This window comes from Pseudophryne corroboree, chromosome 9 (genome assembly GCF_028390025.1).
Source record: "Pseudophryne corroboree isolate aPseCor3 chromosome 9, aPseCor3.hap2, whole genome shotgun sequence".
In the NCBI taxonomy this organism is placed as follows: domain Eukaryota; kingdom Metazoa; phylum Chordata; class Amphibia; order Anura; family Myobatrachidae; genus Pseudophryne; species Pseudophryne corroboree.
In genome coordinates this window covers 157,364,644-157,383,340 of record NC_086452.1, presented here as the reverse complement: position 1 = coordinate 157,383,340, position 18,697 = coordinate 157,364,644, and the positions used below count along the sequence as shown (strand labels likewise).

Sequence of the window (18,697 nt, the reverse complement as noted above, 5' to 3'; positions counted from 1 at the left end):
AGTATAATAAGCAATATGAGCACACCATCAACTACATTTCAAGTATGTAGGAGAACATATCACTGAATCATGTTTAAACAGATCTACCGTATTCAGATGCATGGCGAAAGAAACAGCAGTAATAGTATACAGACTCAAATGCAATAGGCACTTATCTAACTACTCGTACTCCAAAAGGTAGATAGAGACCTAGTGCTGTATTACCCATACTCAGTAGAGTGGGATACAGGGAGACTCACCTCGCTTCCAGGACCGATCAATACGTTAGCGAACGCTGAGTGGATCCTTACACTACTACTGTACACTGCTGCTCCATGAACCTATAGTGAACACAGACGCTCAGTGAACACAGACGCACTTATCACACCGCCGCCTATTCTGCGACTGGGTCCCCTACGTGTACAGCATCTGAGACGGAAGCGGGAAACAGTTCATGGTGGGAGACTCAGAGGAAACTGGTCATGAACCGGGGGGAGGGGCAACCAGGAGAGCGACCGACTCCCCACTGCTGACATCAACCCTAGGGATTGCGGCCTCATACTATTCCTGGAGCCTCTGATCCCTAAGGCCTAGCGCTGGTGCACCTGAGGTGGCAGCCGCGTCAGCGACTAATTGGTAGCCTCCTCCCAAAACAGTGCGGCTGTGTCCGTAATCCGCTTCTAAGCGGAACCGATGCCTTACCTTCTCCCCGTGCTCCGGCCACAGCCTGGTAACGTCTGCTGGACCTGCTAGTATATCCAACACAGACGCCTGCCGAAACAGCACTGTACTCGTGGGTAAACGTTGTCGCGACCCGGCAGAGAGTTGTTGTAGCGACTCTTTCTAAGGTACGTATAAGACGCTTTTTAGAAAGATCACTCAAGAAAAAGTAGTAAGACTATAAAAATAAAATAAGAAAGCTTAGGGCTGCTAAAACCAGCAGCCCTCTGACCATGGTCCAGCTCCTGCCGCACCTAACAAAAAAATTATTTGCCTGAGCCAGGAGGCGGGGATATATGGATGAGCCCGTTGCATGCTGGGAGGTTGAAAAGCTTTGACCGATCGGTGCAAATCCGCTGTCGCTTCATCATATCCCAATGTTATCTTGTGGATAACTTGTGGACCCTGCCGGAGAAAAAGTAGACATATGACAATAGAATGGTGCACTCACTTCCTGGCAAACCCCAGCTCTGCACCGCTGTCTACACTGCCTGGAGCACTGACATGCGGAAACACCGGAGGATAAATAGGGTTTCTAGGGGAGCACTCATTAGATATACAATACACAACAGAATAGAAAGGCTTGGAGAATTCAACCTGAACACATTTAAAGTATAGACACAATCTAGTAATTTGTCCTTCCATCTGACAGGAATTTTTTAGCGATAAGCAAACACAAAAAAAAAATAGGCAGATAAGATACAGAAGTACTGTATGAAGCACAAGTTAAGTAAGTTTCGCTATGGACTGAGAGGAGTTGTTATTCCACAGCCACAATATCCAAAAAAATTAATCAGACTGACAAGACAATATCTATTTACTGGTTCTGGTATGAATGGTCGACCATGTTAAGGTCGACCACTATTGGTCGACATAGACATGGTCAAGATTGACTAATAGTAGACACGGGGCAGGTCAACACATGAAAAGACTGACATGGATTTTTATTTTTATTTTACTGTTTTTAGTGTAATTTTTTCCGTAACATGACCAGGAACCCCAATTAATGTATCGCGTCCCCTTGCATGGCGAGCGAAGGCAAGGTGCCTCTCTCCGCTACCGCTGCGATTGGCACAGGTTACCGTTCCCAATCGTAGTCCACGTGGATGGTAAACATGAAAAAAAATAAGTAATTTTTTTTAAAGCCATGTCGACCCGTCCTGTGTTAACCACGTCCATGTCAATGTCGAACAATAGTGGTTGACCTAACGAATTAACATGGTCGACCATTCAAACGGATACCCCATTTACTGATGTACTCTGCCATCTTCCCGGTAAGCCACTCACCCAAAGTGCCAAACCGAAGATCTCATGCTCACTTGGCCAAACCTTGGCTCTTGAGCTCTGCAGCAGAATCAAAGCATGTGGCTAACTTTACAAATTTCAGGACATTTTTAAAAACAGGGATTTTAAAAACAATGAATTACACGAGGACAGTAAATAATTACTGGGAAGGGGTGCTGTTCAGAAACAATCCGTAAAATAAAATCAGACGGCACAACACTGCACCATTGGTTTATTGGCACTCAGTCACGTCAGACCTCTGTCTCTGTGGCCAATTATTACCAGATTTACTAACTTCTCAAAAAACAATTTATGGGTCATATTCTAAACCACAACATTTGCATAATGGTGCTGACCCATCAACGTGCAGTAAAGTTACTGCTGCCATGTTTTCCTTTATGACAAACATGTAATAGTATTAAACTAACGTTGGAACCTATGAGTGAATAGTCTGAAACCATTGAAAATGGACTTCGAATGCTACCGTCTGTCGAAAAGATGGCAGTTTTCGACTTTTTTAGGTCGGAAGGGGTTCCGACCTATTCAATATATTCGTCAAGTCGAGGAATTCGACTTGTCAAAAAGCAAGTGGATTGGCGGAATAGCTGCCGATCCACGTGCTTGTGTCAAAAACGGGGCCAAAACCGATAGGTTTTGGCCTCCTTTTCGACCATCTCACTTCGACTTGAAAAAAAGTCGAAGTGAGTGAGATGCGGGAGCAGTGATAAGGAGAGCCGCGGGCAACCAGACAGGGAGAGCAGGAGGATGTCACAGCAGCATCCAACCGGCTCCAGCAAGCGAGACCTTGCTTGCTGGAGCCAGGTGGACGCTGCCGTGAGCGACGACTGTGATGCGGGGTCTTAGAGAGGAAGGGGAGAGTCGCGGGCCGACGAGGGAGAGCAGCACTACAGCGACTTCAATTGAATATACCCCTAATTCTGTATTTATGTAATCTGAATATCATACAATCAATGAGTATAATAAAACACTGTTGTTCTAGGACTTTACCTGGTTGCTATGACGGTAAGTGTGCTTGAAAAGATCATCTTCCAGTTCCATTGCTATACTTTGTCACAATGATACTTTTAGTTTCCTACAGCTCTCATGTCAATCTTTCTGATGTACTTATCGATAAGCCTCTTAACGCTACAATTGCATTGGTGCACGGCCTAGTGGTACAGTGTGGGATGACCTCATATGATGCAACGGAGACGTATTTATACCCAGGATGTAGGTAGGCAAAGGAGCAGCACACTACTATCCTGGAGTTTGTATATGGCTTGCACTGGGACATTAACAGGTTTAGCACTAAAAATCAGCAGGGTTTGTCAGAAACCAAACACAAGGCAGCAGTAGAAAGTTATTTAAGTCCGTAGAAAGGGGAAGTGAAATATTATACAAACAAACAAATAGCAGCGCTGATAAACTTGCTAATACATACGGATTGAGTGAAAAATATTCAATTTAATATAGACGGCAATCATTAGCCTATTAAAACCAACATACACAACTCATAAAAATAATTAAAATGGGTCTCAATTATAATTGCCTCTAATAAACAGTCCGTTCCTATTTAATGAACTGGATAAGCAGATGTATAATGCATAGAAAGAGAGACTGACTGCGCAGTCTACCATCCAACTTTACCAATACCGCTAGAGGTGAAGTCCCTTGGTAGTTTGTTTGTAAGTGTCCTTTCCTTATTTTATCTGCAAGGGTGGAAGTCCAGTTCTGGTCCGGATATAGGCAATAAATTTGGCAAGTGATGACCCAAGGATGTCATCCTTGGGTCATCACTTGCCAAATTTATTGCCTATATCCGGACCAGAACTGGACTTCCACCCTTGCAGATAAAATAAGGAAAGATTTTTTTACATCCTACAACTTCCAACCTAAGGAAAAGGACACCGCAAAGCATTGAGGAATCCGCTTGGACACTTACAAACAAACTACCAAGGGACTTCACCTCTAGCGGTATTGGTAAAGTTGGATGGTAGACTGCGCAGTCAGTCTCTCTTTCTATGCATTATACATCTGCTTATCCAGTTCATTAAATAGGAACGGACTGTTTATTAGAGGCAATTATAATTGAGACCCATTTTAATTATTTTTATGAGTTGTGTATGTTGGTTTTAATAGGCTAATGATTGCCGTCTATATTAAATTGAATATTTTTCACTCAATCCGTATGTATTAGCAAGTTTATCAGCGCTGCTATTTGTTTGTGTTTTGATTTAATTGGGTGTGACTACCCCACTATAATTAGCAGCAGCATTAGAGGTGCAGCAACCTTAAGCGCCCGATCTATTACCTGTTGGTATACAATTTTTTGAAGTGAAATATTATGCCTGTTTTACTTCAACAGGGATTTCAAATCAGTGACCGGATGGACGGGCAATGAAAAAGAAGCTATCTTTCACAATGTAAAAGAGGGTATAGAATAACCTACAGAATTTGGGATATGAAGAACTTCACCTCTGGATATTTCCCAGTTTATCCATAATTCCCCATTAGTTTTGCACCCCTATGACCAAGCAAACTGATGGAGATACATGATGCACTTCTATAAGCCAGCAAACTGAAAAGCGTGAATGTAAGGAGAGCACAAGAATACTCCTGATATATTCCTTACCGGTTCTGTTCTTCTAGCTTTGCTAGCAACACTTCGTCATCTGGACTCAGCTGCACTGGGGAAGACGGAGAAAGTGCTGGTGTAGACAGAGTGGTGGACGACGATGTAGTATATAGTGAAGTTGATGGACTGGCCACCTGACTTGCCATTTGACTGACAGTGTGGGACACCGTGTTCTTCACCCATGAGAGAGTAGAACTCAGTTTTTCTGCAACCTTGTCTGTCGCCACCTGGAAGCAGGAAGGGGAAAACAGATCTGTAGAGGTTTCTCAGTTTGGATTCTGCTTAGGTCTCACATATAAGACTGCAAATGTGTCACTAAAAACAAGATTTTACTTACCGGTAAATCTATTTCTCGTACTCCGTAGTGGATGCTGGGGACTCCGTAAGGACCATGGGGAATAGACGGGCTCCGCAGGATATAGGGCACTTTAAAAAAGCTTTGGATTCTGGGTGTGCACTGGCTCCTCCCTCTGTGTCCCTCCTCTAGACCTCAGTTAGAGAAACTGTGCCCAGAGGATATGAACAGTACGAGGAAAGGATTTTTGTAATCTAAGGGCGAGATTCATACCAGCCACACCAATCACACCGTATAACTTGTGATAAACTACCCAGTTAACAGTATGAACAATTAACATAGCCTCGGTTCAAGACCGACCAACTATAATATAACCCTTTTTAAAGCAATAACTATATACAAGTCTTGCAGAAGAAGTCCGCACTTGGGACGGGCGCCCAGCATCCACTACGAACTACGAGAAATAGATTTACCGGTAAGTAAAATCTTATTTTCTCTAACGTCCTAGTGGATGCTGGGGACTCCGTAAGGACCATGGGGATTATACCAAAGCTCCCAAACGGGCGGGAGAGTGCGGATGACTCTGCAGCACCGAATGAGAGAACTCCAGGTCCTCCTCAGCCAGGGTATCAAACTTATAGAACTTCGCAAAAGTGTTGGAACCTGACCAAGTAGCCGCTCGGCAAAGCTGTAATGCAGAGACCCCTCGGGCAGCCGCCCAAGAAGAGCCCACCTTCCTAGTGGAATGGGCCTAAACCGATTTAAATAATGGCAATCCTGCCGTAGAATGCGCCTGCTGAATCGTGTTACAGATCCAGCGAGCAATAGTCTGCTTTGAAGCAGGAGCGCCAACCTTATTGGCCGCATACAGCACAAACAGAGCTTCCATCTTCCGGATCCTAGCTGTTCTGGTCACATAAATCTTCAAAGCCCTGACCACATCCAGGGACTCAGAATCCTCCAAGTCCCGTGTAGCCACAGGCACGACAATAGGTTGGTTCATATGAAAAGAGGAGACCACCTTGGGCAGAAATTGAGGCCGAGTCCTCAACTCTGCCCTATCCACGTGAAAAATCAGGTATGGGCTTTTGTATGATAAAGCCGCTAATTCCGAAACACGCCTTGCAGAAGCTAAGGCCAACAACATGACCACTTTCCAAGTGAGGCATTTCAACTACACTGTTTTGAGTGGTTCAAACCAAGGTGACTTGAGGAAACTTAATACCACGTTAAGATCCCAAGGCGCCCCCGGAGGCACAAAGGGAGGCTGAATATGCAGCACGCCCTTCACAAAAGTCTGTACTTCAGGAATAGAAGCCAATTCTCTTTGAAAGAAAATGGATAAGGCCGAAATTTGGACCTTTATGGACCCTAATTTTAGGCCCAAATTCACTCCCGTTTGAAGGAAGTGAAGCAAACGGCCCAAATGGAACTCCTCCATAGGAGCAGCTCTGGCCTCACACCAAGAAACATATTTCCGCCATATACGGTGATAATGTTTCGATGTCACATCCTTCCTAGCCTTGATCAGGGTAGGAATAACCTCCTCCGGAATCCCTTTTTCCGCTAGGATCCGGCGTTCAACCGCCATGCCGTCAAACGCAGCCGCGGTAAGTCTTGGAACAGACAGGGCCCCTGCTGCAGCAGGTCCTGCCTTAGAGGAAGAGGCCACGGATCTTCTGTGAGCAACTCTTGCAGATCCGGATACCAAGACCTCCGTGGCCAATCTGGAACAATGAGAATTGCTCTGACCCTTCTTAGTCTTATTAATCTCAACACCTTGGGTATGAGAGGCAGAGGAGGAAACACATAGACCGATCTGAACACCCATGGTGTCACCAGAGCGTCTACCGCTACCGCCTGAGGGTCTCTTAACCTGGTGCAATACCTCTTTAGCTTTTTGTTGAGACGGGACACCATCATGTCTATTTGAGGCAGTTCCCAACGATCCACGATCTGTGTGAAGACTTCTTGATGAAGTCCCCACTCTCCCGGATGCAGGTCGTGCCTGCTGAGGAAGTCCGCCTCCCAGTTGTCCACCCTTGGGATGAACACTGCTGATAGTGCGCTTACATGGCCATCCGCCCAGCGCAGAATCCTGGACGCCTCTGCCATGGCCACTCTGCTCCTTGTGCCGCGCTGGCGGTTTACATGAGCCACTGCCGTGACATTGTCCGACTGAATCAGAACCGGTTTGTTCTGAAGCCATTTCTCCGCCTGGCGTAGGGCGTTGTAAATGGCCCTTAACTCCAGGACATTGATGTGGAGACAAGTCTCTAGGCTTGACCAGAGACCTTGGAAATTTCTTCCCAGTGCAACAGCTCCTTAACCTCGGAGGCTCGCGTCCGTGGTCACCAGGATCCAGTCCTGAATGCAAAACCTGCGACCCTCTAGGAGGTGAGCACTGTGCAGCCACCACAGGAGAGATACCCTGGCCCTGGGAGACAGGGTGATCCGTTTCTGCAAATGTAGATGGGACCCGGACCATTTGTCCAATAGGTCCCATTGGAAGGTCCTCGCATGGAACCTGCCGAAGGGGATGGCCTCGTATGAAGCCACCATCTTCCCCAGAACTTTTGTGCAATGATGCACAGAAACATTTTTTGGCTTTAAAAGGTTCCTGACCAGGGCTATGAGCTCCTGAGCCTTCTCCACCGGAAGAAAAAAAACTCTTTTTTTGTCTGTGTCTAGAATCAGGCCCAAAAAGGTCAGACGCGTTGCAGGCACTAGCTGGGATTTCGGTAAATTGAGAATCCAACCGTGCCTCTGCAACGTCTTCACGGACAGAGACACGCTGTCCAGCAATTTCTCCCGAGATCTCGCCTTTATAAGGAGATCGTCCAAGTACGGGATAATTGTGACCCCCTGCTTGCGCAAGAGCACCATCATTTCCGCCATTACCTTGGTGAAAATTCTCGGGGCCGTGGAAAGACCAAACGGCATCGTCTGAAATTGGTAGTGACAATCCTGTACTGCAAATCTCAGAAACGCCTGGTGAGGGGGGAAAATCGGAACATGAAGGTACGCATCCTTCATGTCCAGGGACACCATCCAATCCCCTCCCTCCAGGCTGGCGATGACCATTCTGAGCAATTCCATCTTCAACCTCTTCAAGTACAGGTTCAGGGATTTTAGATTTAGAATGGGTCTGACCGAACCGTCCGGTTTCGGTACCACAAACAGGGATGAATAATAACCCTCTCCTTGCTGGAGATGAGGAACCTTGATTATCACCTGTTGAATGTACAATTTGTGAATTGCCGCTAACACTAGCTCCCTCTCTGACGGGAAGCTGGCAGAGCCGATTTGAAAAACCGGCGAGGGGGCATGTCTTCGAATTCCAGTCTGTATCCCTGGGAAACAATCTCTATTGCCCAGGGATCCACCTGTGATTGAACCCAGACATGGCTGAAAAGACGAAGACGTGCCCCCACTTGATCTGACTCCCCCCGGAAAGCCCCAGCGTCATGCTGTGGACTTTGCGGAAGCAGGGGAGGACTTCTGCTCCTGGGAACTAGCTGAGTGCAGCCGTTTTTCCTTACCTTTACCTCTGGCAACGAAGGACGATCCTTGTACCTTCTTGTTTTTATTGGAACGAAAGGACTGCATTTGATAATGCGGTACCTTCTTAGAAAGCTGCGGGGGAACATAAGGTAAAAAATTAGATTTACCGGCCGTAGCAGTAGAGACTAGGTCCGAGAGGCCTTCTCCAAACAATTCCTCCCCCTTGTACGGCAATGACTCCATATGCCGCTTCGAGTCGGCGTCTCCCGTCCACTGTCGGGTCCACAAGAGCCGCCTAGCAGAAATAGACATAGCATTTATTCTAGAGCTTAGTAAACAAATGTCTCTCTGAGCATCCCTCATATACAAGGCAGCATCTCTGATATGCTCCATGGTCATTTGGATGGTATCCCTATCTAAGGTGTCAATCTCCGTAGATAAGGAGTCTGCCCATGCCACGACAGCACTACAAACCCAGGCCGAAGCCATGGCCGGCCTAACTATAGTTCCTGAATGTGTGTAAATGTGCTTCAGGGTGATTTCCTGCTTGCGATCAGCAGGATCCTTGAGGGAAGCTGTATCCGGAGAAGGCAGTGCCACCTTCTTGGATAAGCGTGTCAGCGCCTTGTCTACTTTAGGCGCAGATTCCCATCGTATCCGATCCTTCTGTGGAAAAGGATACGCCATGAGAATCCTTTTGGGAACCTGTAGTCTCTGATCTGGAGATTCCCAAGCCTTTTCGCATAATTCGCTTGGCTCAAATGAGGACGGAAACGTGACCTCATGCCTTTTCCCTTTGTACATGTGAACCCTCGTGTCAGGGACAGGGGGTTCTTCCGTGATATGCAAAACCTCCTTTATGGCAATAATCATGTACCTAATACCTTTTGCCACCTTCGGCTGTAATTTTGCATCCTCAGTCGACACTAGAGTCAGTATCTGTGTCGGTATCTGTGTCAGCGACCTGGGATATAAGGCGCTATTGAGACCCTGAAGGTCCTGGCTCCCCAGGGACAGGCACGGGCTGGCTACCTGACTGATCCCTAGCTTCAGCCTTGTCTAATCTTTTATGCAGAAGAATTACTTTTGCATTCAAGACATTTAGCATATCCACCCAGTCCGGTGTCGGCGTTGCCGACGGCGACCTGACATTCAAGCACTCCCCCTCCACATTTATCGAGCCTTCCTCATCAAACATGTCGACACACCCGTACCGATACACTGCACACACCCAGGGAAACTTTTTCTGAAGACAGTATCCCCTGAAAGGCCCTTTGGAGAGACAGAGAGATAGTATGCCAGCACACACCCCAGCGCAACAACCTGGAGACCAACACAGAATGTTTTTCCCCAGCAGCGCTGTATTATATTGTATCCGCCAATTATGTGCCCCCCCCCCCCTCTCTTTTTAAACCCCCTTCACCGTGGGTAAACAGGGGACAGTCCGGGGAGCTTCCTCTCAGCGTTCTGTGGAGAGAGAAATGGCGCTGGTGAGTGCTGAGGGAGAAGCCCCGCCCCCTTGGCGGCGGGCTTCTATCCCGCTCAAAATTGTGAAAAAATAGCAGGGGCTCAATTATATACATGTACAGTGCCCAGCTGTACATGTATATACCTATTTGCCATCCAAGAGGTGTTACTATTGCTGCCCAGAGCGCCCCCCCCTGCGCCCTGCACCCATACAGTGACCGGAGTGTGTGAGGTGATGTGAAGCAATGACGCACAGCTGCAGTGCTTTGCGTTACCTCTGTGAAGCTGAAGGCTTCTGCCGCCTGAGACGTCTTCTTGCTTCTGCTCTTCTGGCTCTGTGGGGAGAACGGCGGCGCGGCTCCGGGGGTGGACGCCCAGGACGAACCTGTGTTCACCCCCTCTGAAGCTAATGGTGTTCAGTAGCCGAGGCAGCAGATCCTATCAGTTAAGTAGGTCTGCCCCTCTCTCCTCAGTCCCTCGATGCAGGGAGCCTGTTGCCAGCAGTGCTCCCTGTAAAAAAGTAAAAATCCAAAACAAAAATGCTTTCTGTAGCAAAGAACTCAAGAGAGCTCCCTGCAGTGCGCCCTTCATCCTCTGGGCACAGGATCTAACTGAGGTTTAGAGGAGGGACATAGAGGGAGGAGCCAGTGCACACCCAGAATCCAAAGCTTTCTTAAAGTGCCCTATCTCCTGCGGAGCCCGTCTATTCCCCATGGTCCTTACGGAGTCCCCAGCATCCACTAGGACGTTAGAGAAAAAGATGTAACGGCATCAAGAATATTGACTACTCAAATGTACATCTTATTAGAAAAATGCAGTTTCTCATCCACACTAAACATATTAAGCACATCTAAAAATTGTTAAACAAATCAGAAAACTTACAGCAACGCAACTTGCAAAGAATAGTATTCAATGGGACATATTACAAAAGCAACAGTGGCAAAAAAAATAAGATTTTAAACCTACCGGTAAATCTATTTCTCCTAGTCCGTAGAGGATGCTGGGGACTCCGTAAGGACCATGGGGTATAGACGGGCTCCGCAGGATAGGGCACTTAAAAAGAACTTTGACTATGGGTGTGCACTGGCTCCTCCCTCTATGCCCCTCCTCCAAACCTCAGTTAGAGAACTGTGCCCAGAGGAGATGGACAATACAAGGCAGGATTTAGAAATCCAAGGGCAAGATTCATACCAGCCCACACCAATCATACCATGTAACCTGGATCATACATAACCAGTTAACCGTATGAACAACAGTAACGGTCCAAGACCGATTTAAACTGTAACATAACCCTTATGTAAGCAACAACTATATACAAGTCTTGCAGAGTTTCCGCACTGGGACAGGCGCCCTGCATCCTCTACGGACTAAGAGAAATAGATTTACCGATAGGTTTAAAATCTTATTTTCTCTTACGTCCTAGAGGATGCTGGGGACTCCGTAAGGACCATGGGGTTTATACCAAAGCATCCAATCGGGCGGGAGAGTGCTTATGATTCTGCAGCACCGACTGAGCAAACGCTAGGTCCTCATCAGCCAGGGTATCAAACTTGTAGAATTTAGCAAAAGTGTTTGACCCCGACCAAGTCGCCGCTCGGCAAAGTTGTAACGCCGAGACGCCTCGGGCAGCCGCCCAAGAAAAGCCCACCTTCCTAGTGGAATGGGCCTTAACCGAATTTGGTATCGGCAATCCAGCCGTAGAGTGAGCCTGCTGAATCGTATTACAGATCCAGCGAGCAATAGTCTGCTTTGAAGCAGGTGCGCCAATCTTATTGGCCGCATACAGGACAAATAGAGCCTCTGTTTTCCCAATTCTAGCCGTCCTGGCTACATAAATCTTTAAGGCCCTGGCTACGTCCAGGGATCTGGAATCCTCCAGGTCACTTGTAGCCACAGGCACCACAATAGGTTGATTCACATGGAATTAAGAAAACACCTTAGGCAACAATTGCGGACGTGTCCTCAATTCAGCTCGATCCACATGAAAAATCAAGTAGGGGCTTTTGTGTGACAAAGCCGCCAATTCTGATACTCGCCTTGCTGATGCCAAGGCCAACAACATGACCACCTTCCAAGTAAGAAATTTCAACTCAACCTTGTTAAGTGGTTCAAACCAGTGTGATTTTAGGAACTGCAACACCACGTTGAGGTCCCACGGTGCCACTGTAGGCACAAAAGGAGGCTGGATGTGTAGCACTCCCTTTACAAACGTCTGGACTTCTGGAAGAGAAGGCAATTCCTTCTGAAAGAAAATCGAGAGGGCCGAAATCTGAACCTTAACAGAGCCTAATTTCAGGCCCATATCCACTCCTGTCTGTAGGAAGTGGAGAAGAAAATCTTCCGTAGGTGCATTCTTGGTCTCACACCAAGCCACATACTTTCGCCAGATACGGTGATAACGCTTAACCGTCACCTCCTTCCTAGCCTTTATTAAAGTAGGGATGACCTCTTCCGGAATCCCCTTTTTCGCTAGGATTCGGCGTTCAACCGCCATGCCGTCAAACGTAACCGCGGTAAGTCCTGAAATACACAGGGCCCCTGTTGCAACAGGTTTTCCCTCAGAGGAAGAGGCCAGGGATCTCCTGTGAGCATCTCTTGTAGATCTGAGTACCAGGCCCTTCGAGGCCAGTCTGGGACAACGAGTATCGTCTGTACTCTTCTTTGCCTTATGATCCTCAACACTTTTGTGATGAGAGGAAGAGGAGGAAACACGTAGACCGATTTGAACACCCACGGTGTTATCAGAGCGTCTACTGCCACTGCCTGAGGGTCCCGAGACCTGGCACAATACCTCCGAAGCTTTTTGTTGAGGCGTGACGCCATCATGGCTATTTGAGGAGTTCCCCAAAGACGTGTTATGTCTGTAAAGACTTCTTGATGTAGTCCCCACTCTCCTGGATGGAGATCGTGTCTGCTGAGGAAGTCTGCTTCCCAGTTGTCCACTCCCGGAATGAAGACAGCCGACAGAACGCTTACATGATTTTCCGCCCAGCGAAGAATCCTGGTGGCTTCCGCCATCGCGACTCTGCTTCTTGTCCCGCCTTGGCGGTTCACATGAGCCACTGCTGTGACATTGTCTGATTGAATCAGAACCGGTAGGTTTCGAAGACTACTCTCCGCTTGTCGAAGGCCGTTGTAAATGGCCCTGAGTTCCAACACATTGATGTGTAGACAGGACTCCTGGTCTGACCAAAGTCCCTGAAATTTTTTTCCCTGTGTGACCGCTCCCCATCCTCGGAGGCTCGCGTCCGTGGTAACCAGGATCCAGTCCTGAATTCTGAACCGGCGACCCTCCAGCAGGTGAGCACTTTGCAACCACCACAGGAGAGACACTCTGGCCCCTGGGGACAGAGTTATTTTCCGATGTAAGTGCAGATGGGACCCGAACCACTTGTCAAGAAGGTCCCATTGAAAAGTCCTTGCATGGAACCTTCCGAAGGAAATGGCCTCGTAAGCCGCCACCATTTTTCCCAGAACTCGAGTGCATTGGTGAACCGACACCCTTTTCGGTTTTAGCAGGTCTCTGACCATGTTCTGGATGTCCTGGGCTCTCTCTATTGGGAGGAAGACCTTCATTTGTTCCGTATCCAGTATCATACCTAGGAACGGTAGTCGAGTTGTCGGAATCAACTGTGACTTCGGTAGATTTAGAATCCAACCATGTTGCTGGAGCACTCTCAGCAATTTCTCCCTTGATCTCGCTTTTATCAGGAGATCGTCCAAGTATGGGATAATTGGGACTCCATGCTTGCGCAGGACCACCATCATTTCCGCCATTAAATTGGTGAAAATCCTCGGGGCTGTGGAAAGTCCAAACGGCAACGTCTGAAATTGGTAATGACAATCCTGTACAGCGAATCTCAGGTATTCCTGATGGGGGGCATATATGGGAACATGAAGGTACGCATCCTTTATGTCCAGAGACACCATAAACTCCCCCTCCTCCATGTTGGCTATTATCGCTCTGAGTGATTCCATTTTGAATTTGAATCTTTTTATGTACAGGTTTAGGGATTTCAGATTCAAAATAGGTCTGACCGAACCGACGCAATGGTCGGTCTTAGCACAGCACCCGTATAAGAATAAATACACTTTAATGTAGTTTCTTGCCTGTGATCTGCAGGGTCCTTAAGGGCTGCTGTGTCAGGAGACGGTAGCGCCACTTTCTTGGACAAGCGCGTCAGGGCCTTGTCCACAGTGGGGGGTGATTCCCAAATCTCCCTGTCCTGCTTAGGGAAGGGGTATGCCATATAAATTCTTTTGGGGATCTGCAGTCTCTTATCCGGAGTCTCCCAAGCTTTTCCAAAGAAATCATTCAATTCATGAGATGTGGGAAAGTTAATAATCTGTTTCTTTTCCTTAAACATGTGTACCCTTGTGTCGGGGACCGAGGGTTCATCCACAATATGCAACACATCCCTTATTGCCACAATCATACACTGAATGGTTTTAGTCACCCTAGGGTGCAATTTTACTTCGTCATAGTCGACACTGGAATCAGAATCCGTGTCGGTAGTAGTGTCTTGTGTTAAGGGACGCTTTTGAGACCCCGACGGGCCCCTTTGAGTCGGTCCAATCCGAGGATTGACCCCCTGATGTCCCCCCTAATTCAGCCTTATCAAGCCTTTTATGTAAAGATGCCACACTTGCATTCAACATATGCCACATGTCCATCCAATCCGGAGTCGGCACAACCGACGGGGACACACCACTCATTAGCTCCACCTCCTCCTTGGTGAAGCCTTCCGCCTCAGACATGTCGACACACACGTACCGACACCCCACACACACAGGGATTAACCTATAAGGGGACAAAACCCCAACCAGGCCCTTAGGAGAGACAGAGTATGCCAGCACACACCAGCGCTTAAAAACACTGGAATATATATACCAGATAGCGCTTTTTATATATATAGCCTTAATTCCCACTCACTGCGTCCAAAGTGCCCCCCTCCTCAGTTTTTCCAGCCTGTGAAGGTTAAGCAGGGTAGAGATCAGGGAGCCAGCTTTTCCTCGTGCAGTTTCTGTGGAGAAAATGAAGCTGGTTAGTGCTGAGGATCAAGCCCCGCCCACCCGACGGCGGGCTTCGGTCCCAGTAAACTTATATAAAAAATGGCGGGGGATTAGTGGATTTACTGTGCCACAGCCTAATCCTGCTTATATTGCCACAAAATGAGGAATATTGCTGCCCAGGGCGCCCCCCCCTGCACCCTTCAGTGCCTGCTTGTGTGTGTGTACTGGAAGCAATGGCGCGCAGTTTACCGCTGCGCGATTACCTCATGAAGATCTGATGTCTCCTGCCGCCTGATGTCTTCTTGCCTTCTCATACTCACCTGGCTTCTATCTTCGGCATCTGTGAGGAGGACGGCAGCGGCGCGGCTCCGGGACGAACCCCAGGTGAGACTTGTGTTCAGACTCCCTCTGAAGCTAATGGTGTCCAGTAGCCTTAGAAACAGTGCCCAACTTGACAAGCCAGCTCTGTTTCTCTCTCCTCAGTCCCACGATGCAGGGAGCCTGTTGCCAACAGGACTCCCTGAAAATAAAAAACCTAACAAAATTCTTTAAAACAGAAAACTCTGGAGAGCTCTCTGCATTGTACCCTTTCTCCTCTGGGCACAAGATCTAACTGAGGTCTGGAGGAGGGGCATAGAGTGAGGAGCCAGTGCACACCCATAGTCAAAGTTCTTTTTAGGTGCCCTATATCCTGCGGAGCCCGTCTATACCCCATGGTCCTTACGGTGTCCCCAGCATCCTCTAGGACGTAAGAGAAATATCCTGCTAATGCTATCCCAATAAGTGTGGATTATTTGGGTGGTATTCATGTGACTGGTGGTCGGGAGACCGACAGTCACATGACCTCCTCTACCATCCCGACCGCTAACTATCCAGATGGTCGTCATGCCGACCAACAGGGACTATTTCCACTCGTGGGTGTCCACGACACCCATAGAGTGGGAATAGAACCCGTGGCGACCGCAGGTCGCCACCGAGCCCGCAGCGTGGCGAGCCCGCAAGGGGCTTGCTGCATTCACCCCTCCCCGACGAAATACCGGCGTCGGTATGCTGCCGGGATCCCGGCGTCGGTCAGGAGACCGCCGGTCAGCCGTACTACACCCGATTATTTTGGGACTGTACAAGCTATTTCCATTAGTCCACTACTACACTCCCAAGTTATTGCAGTTGTAATTACCACTGAATCTCAATAGAGGGCAGTAGGCTAGAGTCTACATCAAATGTTTCAGAGATGATCTGCTGGAATGTGCAAGGTGATACTACAATGTATTATGGCACTTTTCTAGCGGCACAATCCTTTAATTAAGCCTGTCATGTTATAGTGCAGTAAACCATTATCCTGCAGTAATTTGTATTTCAATATACTCAATCCTGCTATAAATTCCAGATCATTGCTTACACATCTGAAGCTCTGATAAGCTCACAAAACATTTCTGAATCTGCAAATTTTAGATTATTAATACAATGTATTTTATATTTAATGGTCTTTTAAATCAGTGTTAGTTGCTCATAGTAAGACCCTAGGAAAAAGATATCACAGCACAAAGTGGCTTTTTGCTTCATTTTAGAGCCCCCAGAGACAATATGAGGGTGATTCAATTGTTTGTAAAGCTGTGATAATTAATGGGTGCCCAATGTTGCAATTCAATTGTTTTGGCCGGTCTGATGCCTCAGTTTGTTGCCAACATGAATGCTCATACAAAAGGCTCTTGATAGTATATTTGTTGCTTCAGGACAATTTTGCACGTACAAGCACTAATACTTGCAATTTTGTAAACAGATGGTTTGAGGTATGCTGAATTGTGACTTAAAGCACTTTTTTCATATAATATTATGGTGTGCTGGTCTTCTGGTTTTACTGAAGTTTTGCTGAAATATACTATATACACACACACACACACTCGTAAGAGCTTACTAATGCTTAGCAAGCTGCAGCAAGACGTCAGCAGCACGAACAGAATGTAAATACACAGTATAGAAAATCTGGAGAGAAACAGCAGCTGAGGTTTGTGCGGTTCTCTAGCAGCTGCAGAGCCACTCCTGCACAGGACTCACTTCTGTAAAATGTGGTTAAACCAGCAATATGTTGTATTATGACACATTTACCCCTATGCCACGCTGCTGAACAGCTGGCACAAATAGGACTACTTTTCCATGTAACTTATTTACATGAAAGAATAAACAGTAGCTAGCGTGACATGCTCCTATGGAAACAAAGAATTTGTTTAGTCTACCCACCTTGTATATAAGGTTTTCTAGGAGAATACAGCGTAAGGTACAGATGAACCCATACAAAAAGCCAGTACGCAGACCTGTGAGGTAACAAACCTGATCCCACCATACACAGCTGACACATCTACTCACGTAACAGTATCATACCCTCCAACTGGACCTTTTTGGCAGGTACAGTACCTTTTTTTATGGTCTGTACCGATTTTAAGCTCTCCAAACGTCCATTGAAAGTATACAAAAAGGGGCGTGACCACACACCCTTTACCCGTGGCCACGCCCCGTTGCATATTTGTACCGATTTTTGTGTGTAAAATGTTGGAGGGTGTGCAGTATGCAAATAGAATTGGCAAAGTAGTAATTAAGAATTTGTGACACACAAAATTATATATTGGTTAAAAGGTGGGGGTTATGTCAATACACAATGATTATGTAAGAGGTCTGTCAAAATGACACATTCTCTTCCCAACAAGGATTTGTGGCTTTACAAAGATCTTTCTTCTTCCCTTGCTGGCTTTGATTTTTCTGATGGATCAGCATATACTTATTCTAGTTCCCTTTTGATGTCCTTTAACCCAAGTTGAAATACCGTATTAGCAGACATCTGTCCAAGTTTCAGCAGCTCATGGACAATACATCACTGCTCAGGACTCGCAGAGATGGTCAGCGACAGTCTACTGTTGTGAAGCAGACAATCTGTGGAAAGGCAGGGATGTTAAGGGGGGATACACACTAGCCGATTTCTGCCCAAAAAATAGATTTCTGTCCAAAAAATAAACGATAACCACATAAATGTAGTTATCGTTAATTTTTACACTGAAATCGTTCACTGTCTATGGGGCTGACATTGGTAAACGATGCACTCTCCCACACGTCGTTCAGCAATCACTAATATTGAGCTGACATGCAGCTCAACCCATCAATGTCAGACTGACCTGCATATCAAGGAATGATGGCGGTAAGGTCACTGATCGTTATCGTTGAACGCCAACGTTCAGTGTGTATGCGCTATATCGTTGAATGCTATATCGTTAAATGATATAGTCGCTAATCGCCAGCATTCCGTCAGCTAGTGTGTACCCGCCTTCAGTCTTGCATTTAAGTTCGGCCTCTGGCCCTACTCTCACCGTCTCATGGCAGGGTATGGTTTTTCCCTTTTAGATCGACCTGGCAAAAACAAGAACTTGTAAAAATCTCGACTATCTTCTCCTTCATTCAGCTATACAGTTTTCCTTTATATTTTATATAACTGATCAATGCACAAAAACTAGCTTACAAACAATTCTATTTCCTTCTAGACCTGTGGTCGCTCTATTTGTCTTGCCAATTCTGCCTTTTGGCTTCCGCTGTATAATTTATTTATTTTTTACTTTTTTTTAATATATAAGCAGTTAAAACCAATATGCTTGAATATATTAAATTTCCACCATTGCATCTAACCGTCCTTCCTCACATAGCCATATAGTCTCCTCCAGTCTCCCACCCGCATACCCATCACTGTAACTTAGCTAATAAAGTGCTAATATTTTGCATAGTAGATTAAAAAACATTTTTTTTATTATATATATATA

General features: G+C 46.7%; 1 protein-coding gene across 4 annotated transcripts in view; it reads right to left on the bottom strand.

Annotated features, from left to right (window-relative positions):
• EVI5 (ecotropic viral integration site 5) overlaps window positions 1-18,697 on the bottom strand; it is a 452,905-nt gene that overhangs the window by 354,608 nt on the left and 79,600 nt on the right. For all 4 annotated transcript variants that reach the window (XM_063939881.1, XM_063939882.1, XM_063939884.1 and 1 more), the window contains exon 2: window positions 4,616-4,845. In XM_063939881.1, the coding sequence (XP_063795951.1) occupies window positions 4,616-4,764 (149 nt within the window). In that variant the 5' untranslated portion in view covers window positions 4,765-4,845. The remainder of the gene's footprint in view (window positions 1-4,615; window positions 4,846-18,697) is intronic.